This window comes from Rhinolophus ferrumequinum, chromosome 6 (assembly GCF_004115265.2).
Source record: "Rhinolophus ferrumequinum isolate MPI-CBG mRhiFer1 chromosome 6, mRhiFer1_v1.p, whole genome shotgun sequence".
NCBI classification, from domain to species: Eukaryota; Metazoa; Chordata; class Mammalia; order Chiroptera; family Rhinolophidae; genus Rhinolophus; species Rhinolophus ferrumequinum.
In genome coordinates, this window is record NC_046289.1 from 56,423,832 (window position 1) to 56,437,766 (window position 13,935).

The 13,935-nt window shown below is 42.9% G+C and overlaps 1 protein-coding gene across 1 annotated transcript in view; it reads right to left on the bottom strand.

Annotated features, from left to right (window-relative positions):
* The window catches only part of GLDN (gliomedin), a 50,945-nt gene extending 44,956 nt beyond the window's left edge, over nt 1-5,989 (bottom strand). Inside the window, exon 1 of the mRNA XM_033108820.1 lies at nt 5,583-5,989. Within this exon, the coding sequence (XP_032964711.1) occupies nt 5,583-5,945 (363 nt within the window). The 5' untranslated portion in view covers nt 5,946-5,989. The remainder of the gene's footprint in view (nt 1-5,582) is intronic.
* Between the last annotated feature and the right edge of the window lie 7,946 nt (nt 5,990-13,935).

Here is a 13,935-nt window from a genome sequence, read left to right on the forward strand (position 1 = left end):
CATTTTTAAATGTAAAAATCATTCTGACTTTGAGGGCTGTACAAAAACAAGTAGCAAGCTGGATTTGGCCTGTAGGACATAGTATGTTGACCCTCGGTCTTAATCCTCAGCTATTACACCATCTGGAAGTGACCCAGTCCAAGGAGTGGGAAAGGGAGGTAAAACCTGGCACAGCCAATTTAAGGCCTTCAAGGAAACATAGCATCCATGCAAACTGGAGCTGTGACTATAGACAATTTGATTTTTTCCCCTTTAAACAAGATAACGTTAGATCCATGTAAGTGCACTTCACAGCAGTCATCATGAAAAGCTGTTTGTGACAACAATGTCTTCCTGCTTAACACAGTTGGAATCTCCTCCTTGGGAACTATCCTCAGAATTACAGCACATGTTTTTGAAAAACCACGGTGACGGGAAATCTCCATCCACTGAAGGTGGAGTTGATTTTTAGAAACAGCCAAAAAACAAAACAAAACCCAAACCAAATCAAATGCCAAAACGCCATCTCCAATCAACCAACAACAATAACGATGGTAGCATTTCTACTATCCTTTCAGAATCAGGCTGGGAAATCGGGGCGGGGTTGGTGGGGGGTAGTGCATGGAGTTGTGGTTGAACAAAATAAAGCCATTTTTGTTCAAAACCACTCATGATCTTAAGATGAGACCACTGCAAACTAACCTTGGAAGTCCTAACATGGCCCCTAACAATGTGACTGTTGTTTGAAAAACTTTTCTGTAGAATTCTTGTCAATATTTAAAAGCCATGGGATTTCACATAAAAAAGTCAAATTTTTTACTTCTCTTGAAAAAAATCAAAAGATCAGGTACAATCGCTCTTACACAGCAACAATCAGCAGAAGCCTCCCTTTTAGACAGCTGCCATGTAATCTTGTTCTTACGGCCTTTTCACTCACAATAAGAGTAACACAATCCCATGGTTCAAAAGTCAAAATAATACACAAAGCTATATAGTGAAAGGCTCATTCCTACCTTATCCCCAACCTCCCTAAACACTTTGGTTAATTTCTTTATTTTTCCTTTTCTTCCTTACGCAGGTAATACAATATATATTTTTTCTCTGCCTTGTTTTCTTCACTTAAAACACGTGTATCCTGGGGATTGTTCCAAGAGTAGTACATAGAGAATTTCCTCATTCTTGTTTTACAGCTACCTAGCATCCCAGTGGGTGTATAGGTCAGTTTGTTTAATGGACATGGGCTGTTAAAATCAACCAACAAATATTCCGCAATGAATATGTGCATAAGTCATTTCATAGGTGATAAAGTCTGTTGTATGGGATAAATTCCCACAAGTGAGATTGCTGGGTCAGAGGAAAATATATTTGTAATCTTTTTAGCTATTGACAAATTGCCTTGCACATGGGTCGTACCATTTTGCACTCCAAACAGCAATGCAAGAAACAGCATGTCTGTTTCCCTTCATCTTCCTCAATGGAATGTGTTGTCAAACTTTTGTAGATCTGTCATTCTACAAAAGGTAAAAATTATTCAGGGTAGTTGTAATTTGCGTTTTTAAATCAAGAAATCTTTTCTCACATATTTAAGAGACATTTGCATTTCTTTTCCTGAGAACCATCTGTTCCATTTTCCTATTGGATTCCTATTTCTGTTGCTGATTTTCCTATGATTCTTATATTTTTTTCTTATCAACTTTTAGGAGCGCTATGTACGTATATTCAGATTAGCCCATTTCTATGATATGAGTTGGAAATCTTTTTTTTTCTAGTTTGTCATTTATCTTTTGGCTTTGTTTATGGTGTGTGTTTGTTTCTTTTTTGTTGCTGTTTGCCATACAGAAATATTCTTGTTGTTTATGCTTTTTAATTGTAGTTAAGCTTATTTATTTATTGTCTGCTTCTAGCTTTTGAGTTACAGTTTGAAAGACAGGCCTCCATTGCAAGATTAAAAATTAAGTTACTCATATTTTCTTCTATCATGTTTCCCCAAAAGTAAGACCTAGCCGGACCATCAGCTCTAATGCATCTTTTGGAGCAAAAATTAATATAACACCAGTCTCATATTACATTATATTATATAAGACATAGTCTTACATTATAGTAAAATCAGACTGGATCTTATATTAATTTTTGCTCCAAAAGCACATCAGAGCTGATGGTCTGGCTAGGTCTTATTTTCAGGGAAACACGGTAGTAATTTAAGAGTTTCCTTTTTTAAACATGTGAATTTTTGATCCATTCAGAGCTTGTTAAGGCTCACACTGTGAGAAGTAAAATGTTTTTTCTATTGGGAGCTCAATCCTAGATTTGGGGCAGGATGATAAAGCTACCAGAACATCAGTAAGGCTAGACCTGGAAAATGGGATGAGAGAGAATAGCTGATGGGAGACAGAGAGGGCAGGGGTGGGGGTGGAGACTAAACAGAAGCATAACTCCTGCAGGAAGGAGTTCCTGGCTGGGTTCCCATTACTGGTCTAGCTCGGTGGTTCCCAGGGCCTCTTTTTTTGCTTCTCTCCAAAGTACCTACTTACTTTTAAAAATTTAATATGTTTGGCTGTACCAAACTAACTGTATTTGAGTAATAATTAGTTATGTTGCCCTTTTTTTGGTTTTGTTTTTTTGTTTCTTTGGTTGGTTTTATTTTTATTTATTTATTTATTTTTATTAGTTTCAGGTGCAGAAGACAAAGTAATACTTAGACGTTTATCATTTATATCCCTCACACTGTGTGAACCCCCCACCCCCCAATATGTTGTCCTTTTAAAAGGCGAAAGATTTATATGATCTGAAGAGAAACCAGAGTATGTTGTCCTTTTAACAAAGTCACTTATAGCCGCCAACCAGTCTCTTGTCAGAATGTGCTAGCCAGAATTATCATGCTGAGTTGATGTACTTTCAGCCAAAAGCACAGAACTGTGAAGTATCTGTCAGTTTGAGGAGGCTTATCATGGATAAATGAGCCATTTTGGAAGATTTTTTGAAATGCTGACATTAGTCTATGTACAGCTTATTTCTTTGTTCCTCAGTCTCTAAGGACATGGGACTTCAGTGAGGGGCTGTCTGAGCTTACCTTCATTCGAGACCTACTGGTGCTATATAAAAGAGCAAGGGAAGGTGGAAACTTCAACCATAAGAAGCGTGCACACCGATCGTCATGCTGTATACTAAATAGTTCTCTGAGCAACTTTTCTACTAGAGTTACCCTGGGAAAGCTCTTTTTAAAAAATTGTTTCCTCATGTAAATAATTCTCTGTTCTGAGAAAAACAGAGTAAAGATGAGAAAAATTTAAAAAGGTGAATGGCGAGAATGTTGCTGGAAAAAAAAAGTATTTTTTGGTAATCAAATTGGTTTCTCTGCCTGAAGCAGAGACCTCAAGGGGGACCCAGTGATGGTGAGAGTCAGATGCTTATGGCAAGTTACTCTCATCAGAAAGGAATGTCAATACCTTTCCTGCTGCTGAGTGGGCACCCACCCTGAGGCTGCACCCCTAACAATTAATTCAGACTCTCTGGGAGTAGAATCTATGCATCAGCCATGTTTAAAGCTCCCCATTTAATTTCAGTGTGCAACCACTGCTCTAGAACCATGCTACTCAAAGTGTGGTCTCCAGTACTTCACTTCGGTAGCCTTGGTATCCTTTGGAACTTATTAGAAATGCAGAATCTCAGGTCCCAGCTTAGACCTTCTGAATCAGAATCAGCATTTTAACAAGATACCTAAGATATATGTGTGCACATTAAAGTTAGAGAAGGAGAATAACGTTCCTCAAAGTGTAGCATCTGGACCACCTGCATCAAACTCACCAAGAAGAAGGGAGTGTGGGGAAATGGGGGTTAGGGGACTTTTGAAGAAAGCCAGATCTAGAGATTACAATTCTATAAGTCTGAGGGTGGGACCCTGGAATCTTCATTTTTAATGTGCTTCTAGGTAATCCCTAAGCCTACAGTTAGAGACATACTCCCAAAAGGAAAGCCAGCAATATTATGCTTGCTTTCTCGGGCCTTCATGGAAATTCCTTCAGTGACTCTAAAAGGTCAAAGCATACCTAATGCAAATGGGGGATGAGTCAGTGATAATCTACAAATGCTTCTCAACCTGACAAATGTGATATTTCTGCTCTCTGACCTGTAATAGAGCAGGTAGTAGTAGTTACATCTAGCTTTCAGATGACACAGAAATGAGTTTCTCCGTTCTCTTGGGTTAGTGACTGAACAGGCTGCAATTTGGATACATAAGCCTGTACCTTAAAAGCAGGATTAAAAATATAAAATGTTGATGCCCAAATGTATCTTTCTTGGAGGGTTTCAAAAAAACCCCCCTCAAAAGGCATAGCAGAGAGACAAGAGAAAGAGCAAATTCCCCTAATGATATGCCTTCATTTTACAGAGGTGTTTTTGAAATTTTTGCTTGTACCAGGTTTTTAAATGTTTAAGAGTAAAAAAATGAAGCGAGGAGTGGAAAATTTGATCTCTCTCAAAAGATGTGTTTGCAGTGTGTAGGACTTCTATGTAGTTTTAAAAGTATTTCAGCTCATATAAAATATTTAAAAGCTTCTATGATAACAGAAGCTTTAAGTGGATTTATCTTTAAATACGTGGGATTCCGAAGTATTCTTCACACTTGATTTGAGGTGATAGAACTGAAATCTTTGTAATTATAAAGTGAAATAAGATCATTGTGGTTGTAATGGATAATAAAATGGAATGGGGAACTGCAATGTGATCTAAATGTAATTGTTAGATAATTATTGAGTTAAAATCAGGAAAAGCAAAGAAACTTAAAACGGGAAAAAAAGATTTTTGAGACTTTGCTTTAAAGACTTTCTTTAGAGCAGTGTTTCTTAAACCTTTTTGGGAGAGTGCAATGGAGTCCCATTGAAAATCTAATGAAAAGCTACTCACTGTCTCCGGGAACCACACACACTGGCATTTTCTGGAGTTCCACAGACTCTCTTTAGCCACGTTAGAACCTCAGCGTTGACATTGAATTTTAAGAAAATTGCCCTATAATCGTCTCTCCCATTTGGAACTACTTTAGGCCTAGAAGCAACTTTCTCAGCATCAAGGTCCCAGGTGGTTGGTACAATTAGGGTTGATTGTTTTCACTTAAACCGAGACAATTAGGTCAGCAATCTCCTGGGGATGGACTGAGGCCAGGTGAAAAGCCAGACCATTAGATTATGCCGGGGAAGAATCCCTTTATTGAACAAGCCTGAGCTCTTTCAGAAATGCTGCCTTCCTGCTCTCAGGAGACCCAGAGAGTTGCACTGGGGCTGCTGTGGCTCCCTTCACACCAGAAGGTGAAATTTTGTCCAAAATTAGGAAGGAAAGTAGGCTCTTAAAAACACTGCCCACACCCCTCATTTTCCAACAGACTCAACGACGTCAGAAGTGAAAGACTTACCCCTTTACCCCTCCCTCATTTAACTGATGAGAACACTGATCCCAGAGGCTAAGGTGCTTGCCAAGGACACATCCCCAGGGTCTTCTCTCCGCAGCACCTTGCCATCTGGCCGGGGGAGGAGAGGGCGTCGGGGCTCTTTCCCCACACTGCCCGCCGCCCACCCTGGCAGAGGCGCCACGGGGAGCGGAGCCCCGCCTACCGGCACCATGGAGTAGGTCATCATCATCAGCATGTCGTGGCTCTCAGCGCGGATGTGCGGCGCGGTGTCCCCGCTGTGGCTGCGCTTGTTGCGCGCCGCGCTCGCGGGGTCCAGGGGTGGCGCGGGCGCCTGCTGCGGCGCGCGACTCAGCTCCGCCAGGAAGGCACGCAGAGCGCTGTCCTCGCGCTGCTCCCGGCCCCGCTGCGCCTCCAGCGCCTGCAGCGCCGCGCTCAGCCCGCGCCACTGGCACAGAGCAAACACCGTGCCCGCGGCATTGAGCGCCGAGAGCAGCGCCACCGCGGCCAGAGCGCTGCGCAGCCCCCAGCTCGCGCCGCCGCAGCCCCTCTCCGCGCTGCGGGCCATCCTCTGCGCGCCTTGGGCCGGCGGGCTGTGCTGGGCCGCCTCCCGCCGGGGCGGCCTTTATACACTGCTGGCAGGCCGTGGGCTGGTGGCAGTGCTGTGAGTCACGCCGCCCTTTGGCCCGGCTGGCGGGAAGAATTGGGGACAGTAGCAGTGGCGCCCAAGCCGCCCGGAGGGACAGGTGGGCGGAGAGGGGGAGAGGAGCGAGTGGAGACAGACCTCGGAGGAGGGGCGGGCAGGGCTCATGCTCCCGGTGCCCGGACAAACCAGCAAACCTGCCTCTCCCTCCTTTTCCTGAGGCCCTGCCAGTGGGCATTGCGGTGGCCCAGACGCGCGGATGAGGGTCAGACTGAGGGGGACAGCAGGAATTCTTATGGCGGGAGAAGTCCCTGGATTCCTTCCCGTTTCCCCCACACTCCCCTCTCTGGAGAAAAGTATCAGCATGCCCAGATGCCAAGGCAGGTGCTGACTGTCCATGGAAGGTCTACTGCTGCGCCGGGTCCCAGGCTGCCCATCCCTCCTCCCCAGGCCACAGGACCCCACTAGCCACTGAAGAGCCCACTCCATCTTTCCCAGGAGGAGGATGGATAGAGACGGCAAGACAGTTGGCATTGGGGGGTTAAGAAGACCACTGGTCAGAACTAGAAAAGCCCAACCATGCCCAGCAAGCACGAGTCATCTGTGAAGGGAGATTTCCAGGATTTGACAGGCCAAGAACTCTTCATGAGACCCGTATCCGGGAGGAGGCAGGATGACAAGAAAAAAATTTGAGAGTGGGAATCAGGAGACCTGGTTCTAGCCCCATTCTGCCACTACCCAGCTGGGAGTCTTTGAGCACGTTCCAAGACAACTCTGGACTGATTCTGGGTGAAGGGTTGGGATGGTAGCCAGGCCCCTTCTGGACCTTACTTAGCCTGCCTTGCTTGAGGGGACAGATGCCTCAGGCCTCCGAGTTATCCCTTCACAACACCCTCCCTTTCCTGTCAGCTCAGATGCCTGCTGTGCCTCAAGGGCCACTGTTCCCCAAATGCAGAGTTACTTCTCAGCCTCTTTACTCCCTTTCTCAGCTTTCCCCTGGGAATGGCTCTTGCCTCCCTAAGCCCCCAATTATGGGGACATGATAGCTAGGAGGGGAGGAAGCTGATACAGACAACTTTGTCCAGTCCTCCCAACTCTAACATACTGTGACTTATTTGAAGAATTGCCATGTACCCTTATCCTTTTTCCATCCAGGCTTATAATGACAATTGTCAGGACCAATGGGGAAAAGACACAGAGAGACCGAGTTGGGGTTCAGCCCCAGTAAGATCTTCATTTCATTCGTAAAAACTTACTGAGCACCTAGTGTGTGTTGAGCACAATTATGGGCGTTGGAGGTACAGAAATGAACAAGACAAGCAGCTCGCAGCGTAAGCAGTTGGAATACCATGGAGCCTCCTGAGCTTCTCTTTATTATAAGATACATGACAGTTACTGTTGCCTGACCATCTGTCACCAATGCCCACCATCAACAACGGAGTATACAGCTCCTGAGGTTAGGGGATCACATTTTGTTTGATCTTGTCTCCCCAAACACCTGGCACAGTTCCTGGCTTGAAATGACCATTTAATAATTACCTGTTGAATGAACAAATGAATGAATGAAAGCCTGTAGGCTGAGGGTTTTTCTATGTGAAATGGTGTGTGTAGTGGTAGTAGGGCTTAAGTATGAAACTCTGCTAATGCCTCAGACCTGGCGCAACCTTCCTTGGAAGGCTGTCTGTCTAATAGTTGGGAGAGTGAGTATAGCCTGACACACATACCCCCAGTCCTCTCGGGTTCAGAGCCGATAGGAGGAATTGAGTTCCAGTTTTACTTGGAACCAGGCAGGCTCTATCTGACAACCTCAGGCCAAGATGCTACCCCTTTTCGGATGTAGGACTGCAAAGGCTGTGGCATGGATAACAATGCTGGGGGGGTGGACTGTCCGAGATATTGCACTGGGACCAAAAGAGAGACAGAAAGAAGGAAAACCACTCAACCCTTTTCTACCCAACCCTTCTCCTACTTCCTTCCTTCTCCAAGTATTTGTATGTAGTATATGCTATTTTGCAAGGAAGGAGACGGTGGGGTATGTTGCTGTGACCTACAACACAGATTATCTTCACTCATCCTTCACTCCAAAATATCTGTATCCTTTCCAGCTGGCCTTTCTCTGTTCTCCTTCCGCTTTTTCCTCTGTCCTCTCTCTACATCCTCTCTCCACCACACATTGATTTTTCTCCTTCTTTGGCCCATCTCAGAGTTGCCCTTGTTTAAGGTCTAGCTCAGAGCCTTCTTCCTCATCAAGACTTGGCTTCATGCCAGCCTCAATCTCTCTCTCTCTCTCTCTCCATGAACTGTGCAAGCCCCAGGGACTCAGACGTTATGAGCATAGGCTTTAGAATCAGAAAGAACTTAGCTTGAAACCAATTTTTACCTTTGTGACTTTGGGCTTGTTACTCAACTTCTCTAATTTTATCTATCTCATAGGGTTGTGAAGATTTAATGAGAAAATACATGTAAAACACTTGGCATACAGTAAATGCTCAATGAACCTTAATGCTGTTGGCTATGAGCTGTCTGAACTTGCTGACACCCATACGTGACTTGTGCTGTTGACCAACATTTTAGTTCTTCCAAATCTTAGTGTGTTTTTTTTTTTTTTTAAAGATTTTATTGGAGACGGGGAACAGGACTTTATTGGGAAGTGTGTACTTCCAGGACTTTTTCCAAAGCAAGTTGTTGTCCTTTCAATCTTAGTTGTGGAGGGAGCCGTTCAGCTCCAGGTCCAGTTGCCGTTGTTAGTTGCAGGGAGTGCAGCCCACCATCCCTTGCGGGAGTTGAACCGGCAACCTTGTGATTGAGAGCCCTACTGGCCCATGTGGGAATCGAACCAGGAGCCTTCTGCATTAGGAGCTCCGAGCTCCAACCAACTGAGCCACCGGGTTGGCCCCAGATCTTAGTTCCATAGTTGGGTTATGGTATGCTTAAGAAGAGACCTCTCTTCACTGTGTCTCTCACAGCAGGGGCTTGTGCCAAGTGGGAACATTTGACTAATAGATTGATTAACTAATTATACTTTATTGATGCTTTTTAAGGAACAAAACTTTTGAATGAGTGGTAAACTTGGCCTGTTGTCTGAATACAGAATCTCTCTCTCTCTCTCTCTCTCTCTCTCTCTCTCTCTCTCTCTCTCGCTCTCTCTCTCTAGCTCTCTCTTTCTTTCTTTTCTCCCTTCCTTCCTTCCTTCCTTCCTTCTTTCCTTCCTTCCTTCCTTCCTTCTTTCCTTTCTTCTTCTCTCTCTCTCTCTCTTTCTTTCTCTCTGAAGATTTTTATTAAATAGTATAGGTAACATGCAACATTATATTAGTGTCAGGTGTGCACCATAGTTGTTCAACATTTATACATACCTAAAGAAGTGATCACCGTAACTCCAGCAACCATCTGACATCATACTGTGCTACCACAATATTACTGACTATATTCCTCATGCTCATGCTGTTACAGCCCCATGACTTACTTGTTTTATACCTGGAAATTTGAACCTCTTATTCCCCTTCACCTCCCCCCTTTAAATGTTTCAATTACTGTTAACATTCAATATTATTTTGTATTAATTTCAGGTGTATTTTGTTCTTTAGATTCCACGTATAAGCAAAATCACGTTGCATCTGTCTTTCTCAGTCTGACATACTCCGTTCAGCACAATACCCTCCAGGTCCCTCTATGCCGCTGTAGATGGTGAGAACCCATTCCCTTCCACAGCCAAGCAATGGTCCATTGTATATATGTACCACCTCCTCTTTATCCATTCATCCATCCATAGACACACGAGATGCCTCCACATCTTGGCCATTGTAAATAATGCTGCAATGAACATAGGGATGCACATATCCCCTTGAAGTGGTGTTTTGGGTTTCTTTGGATAAATACCCTGAAGTGGGATTACTGGGTCCTTCTTTGTCTCTTCTTATAGCCTGTTTTAAAGTCTGTTTGGTCTGGCATAAGTATTGCTACTCCAGATTTTTCTTTTTCTTTTTTTTTTTCCATTTCCATTTTCATGAAATAACTTTTTCCATCCCTTTACTTTCAGTCTGTGTGCATCTTTCAATCTGAAGTGAGTCTCTTATAGGCAGCATATGTAAGGGTCTTGTTTTCTTATCCATGCACCCATCCTATGTTTTTGATCAGATCATGTAATCCATTTACATTGAAAGTAATTGTTGATAGATATGTATGTAGTTATTGCCATTTTATTATTCACATATTTGATATATATATTTGTCTTAAAGGAGTCCCTCTAAAATTCCTTGTAATAGTGGTTTGGTGGTGATGAACTCCTTTAGCTTTTTCTTGTCTGGTAATCTCTTTATCTCTCCTTTGATTATAAATGATAGCCTTGCTGGGTAGAGTAATCTTGTTTGTAGCTTCTTACTTTTCATCATTTTGAATATTTTGTGCCAATCCATTCTGGCCTGCACAGTTTCTGTTGAAAAATCAGCTGACAATATTACGGGAGCTCCCTTATAAGTTATTAGTTGCCTTTCTCTTGCTGCTTAAAGATAAAGATCTCTTTATCTTTAATCTTTGCCATTTTAATTATAATGTGTCTTGGTGTGGACCTGTTTGGGTTCATCTTGTTTGGCACTGTCTGCACTTCCTAGAATTGTATGTCTATTTTCTTTGCCAGCTTAGAAAAGTTTTCAGTCATTATTCCTTCAAATAGGTTCTCAATTCCTTGCTTTCTCTCTTCTCCTTCTGGTACCCTTGTGATGCAAATGTTGTTATGCTTGATGTTGTCCCAGAGGTCTCTTACACTATCCTCATTTTTTTAAATTCTTTTTTCCTTTTGCTGTTCTGATTGGGTGTTTTATGCTACCTTGTCTTCCAAATCGCTGATTCATCCTCTGATTCATCTAGTCTGCTGGTGATTCCTTCTAGTGCATTCTTCATTTCAGTTATTGTGTTCTTCATTTCTGAATGTTTCTTATGGTTTCTATGTCTTTTTTATTTTTTTTCAGATTTGACTGTTAAGTGTAGGGGGAGAGCTCAATGCAGAAAAGATAGAGCCCACCTGCTGGATGTTCTGGCAGAGGACCCCACACAGGTAAAATGGCCACTATCTTCCAGCTCTCACCTGAAGCGACACATCTCAGTGTGCTCCCTACACCCATGCGTCTGACGCCCCCTGAGTCACTGTCCCTCTGCTGCAGTCCAAGGTGAGTGCGGGCCCTTTAAGAGGACCGCTGGGTTTTCGGCAGCCTTCCATCCCACTGAGATGGTCAGAATCCCCACTGTTATTCACAGCCTGATGTTGTGGTGGCTCCTCTTCCTGGTCCCAGTATTCTGGGCTGGGGAGTCTGGTGTGGACCTGGGATCCCTTACTCCTCTGTGGGGAACCTCTGTGGCGAAGATATCCCTCCCAATTTTCATCTGCCACGTGGAGGTTTGGGGCCAGCCCATTTCATATCTCCTTTCCTCCTACCGGTATCAGCATGGCTTCTTCTTTATAGCCTTAGTTACAAAACTCTTTAGCTAGACTTCACATGGTTCTCCAGGTTGATTATTCTATAATTTAGTTGTATAATAATTTTGATGTGTTCACGGGATGAGGCAAGCATTTATCTACTCTACCATCTTGGATCGTTACATAACATCTACTTTTATTTCATTGAAATGAATACAGAGGCTTTGAAGTTGGTTAGTGGGGCCCTTCAATCTCTTGCTTCCTAAGCCTCCCGCTACTTCTTGAGAGTCATATATGTCTATGTAGGCTGCCCTGACTAGTATTTCTCAGGATGGGCTGATACTTTCTACTTATTAGTAAAAAAAAAAAAAAAAAAAAAAAAAGTTAGCTATTAATCTGGTCTGTTTTGTTGACATAAGGGGTTCAAGATATAGTGAGGACATGGGGAGGTATCTGAATTTCCTTCCTGGAGACCAAAGAAGCCAAGAACATTGTATGCTATCTTTACAATGAGAAATAGTTTTTCCATTAAAAGGCAGATGCTCCATTTCCAAAGGTTAAATAGAATGGTCCTTAAAACATGATTTCAGCTGGTTAACTTTAGGCCCCTGGAGAATGAAATCCAATTCAAGAATATACTCCAACTTTAATTCCACAGCATTTCCTCCTGATTGTGAAGTGAATAGTTTTCATTTACTTTAAGACCTGGCACTTGGGTATTTTGGTCCTCTGTGATGAGGTTGGCAGCTATGCTGTGACCTCTGATGGCGGTTTGCTGCCTACCCACCCCACCCTTTCTCCTTGCCAGTGGTTAGGGAGAAAGTCTCTCTAATAGTTGCCACCATGTGCATCTCCCACCCAACCACTTCTTGTTATAACTCCCCATTTCTACATTTTAACCCCACAAAACTTCAAGCCACCCAACCAAGTCAGCAATTCTATTTTTTCTTTGTTCACTCACTCATTCGTTCATCTATCCATTCACTTATCTATTTATTCAACAAATTGGGTGCTTACTGTCTGCCAGGAACTCTGCTAGGAGCTAGGACTAGGATGGAGAGCAAAACCAGATACCATGCCTGCCTTCCTGAAGCCTACGATCTAACTGGGGAGACAGAGATTAACCAAGTAATCACAGACATGAGGGTATAATTCTAAATGAGATGATGAGATAAATGCCCTGAAGGAAAGGAGTATGATTCTGTGAGATCACATCACTGAGTAACCTGTCATAGATGTGGGGTGTGGGCTCAGGGAAGGCTTCCCTAAGGAACTGATGGTGCTTGAGTTGGAAGAATATGAGGAGTCACTAACTAGGTGGAAGTGTGAGTGGGAAGGTGGCAGTTAGAGGGGACAGAATGTGCAAGACCCTATGGCAGGTGGTATCACCGCTTATTTGAGGAACCATGAGGAAGCCAATGTGGCTGCAGCATAGAGAGAATGGGGAACAAGGACGAGGCTGGAACCGAGTTAGGGGCCAGACTGTCTAGATGGGGCCTTGTAGAGTTGGTCTTTATTGTAAGAGCAATGGGAAGCCATTGAGAGGTTTTACATGGGGCGGGGGCAGTGGAGTGGGAGCTGTGTTGATGGATGACAGATTTTCATTTTCAAAGATTACCTTTTATTGCCACAATTTTCAGTGGCTTCTGTTACTACAGACACTATATATGATCTCTGACTTCCATCAGGCTAAATTTTAGCATTTATTTATTTAAATTTAATTAAAATTTTTTTCAATTACAGTTGATCTTAAATATTATTTTGCATTAGTTTCAAGTGTATAGCACAATGATTTTAGACATTTATATAATTTATAAAGTTATCCCCCCATAAATCTAGTACCCACTTGTCACCATACATAATTATTACAATATTATTGACTATGTTCCCTATGCTATAATTTACATCCCCATGACTATTTTGTAACTGTGTACTCCCTTCAATTTTTCTCCCAGCCCCCCAACCCTTCTCCCATTTGGCAAACCATCAATTTGTTCTCTGTATCTATGAGTCTGTTTTTGTTTTGTTTGTTCATTTATTTTGTTCTTTAGATTCCACATATAAGTGAAATCATATGGAATTTGTCTTTCATTGTCTGACTTATTTCACTTAGCATAATACTCTCTAGCTCCATGCATGTTGTCACAAATGGTAAGCTTTCATTCTTTTTTGTGGCTGAGCAAAATGCCATTGTATATATGTACCACTTCTTCTTTATCCAGTTGTCTATTGATGGGCAGTTAAGTTGCTTCCAGATGTTGGCTATCATAAATAACACTGCAATGAACATAGGGGTGCATATATCTTTTCAAATTAGTGTTTTGGATTCCTTCTGATAAATAACCAGAAATGGAATGGCTGGGTCATAAAGTAGTTCTATTTTCAATTTTTTGAGGAATCTCCATACTGTTTTCCATAGTGGCTGTACCAATCTGCAATCCCACCAACAGTGCACGAGGGTTCTCTTTTCTCCACATCCTCACCAGCCTTTGTTGTTTATTAATT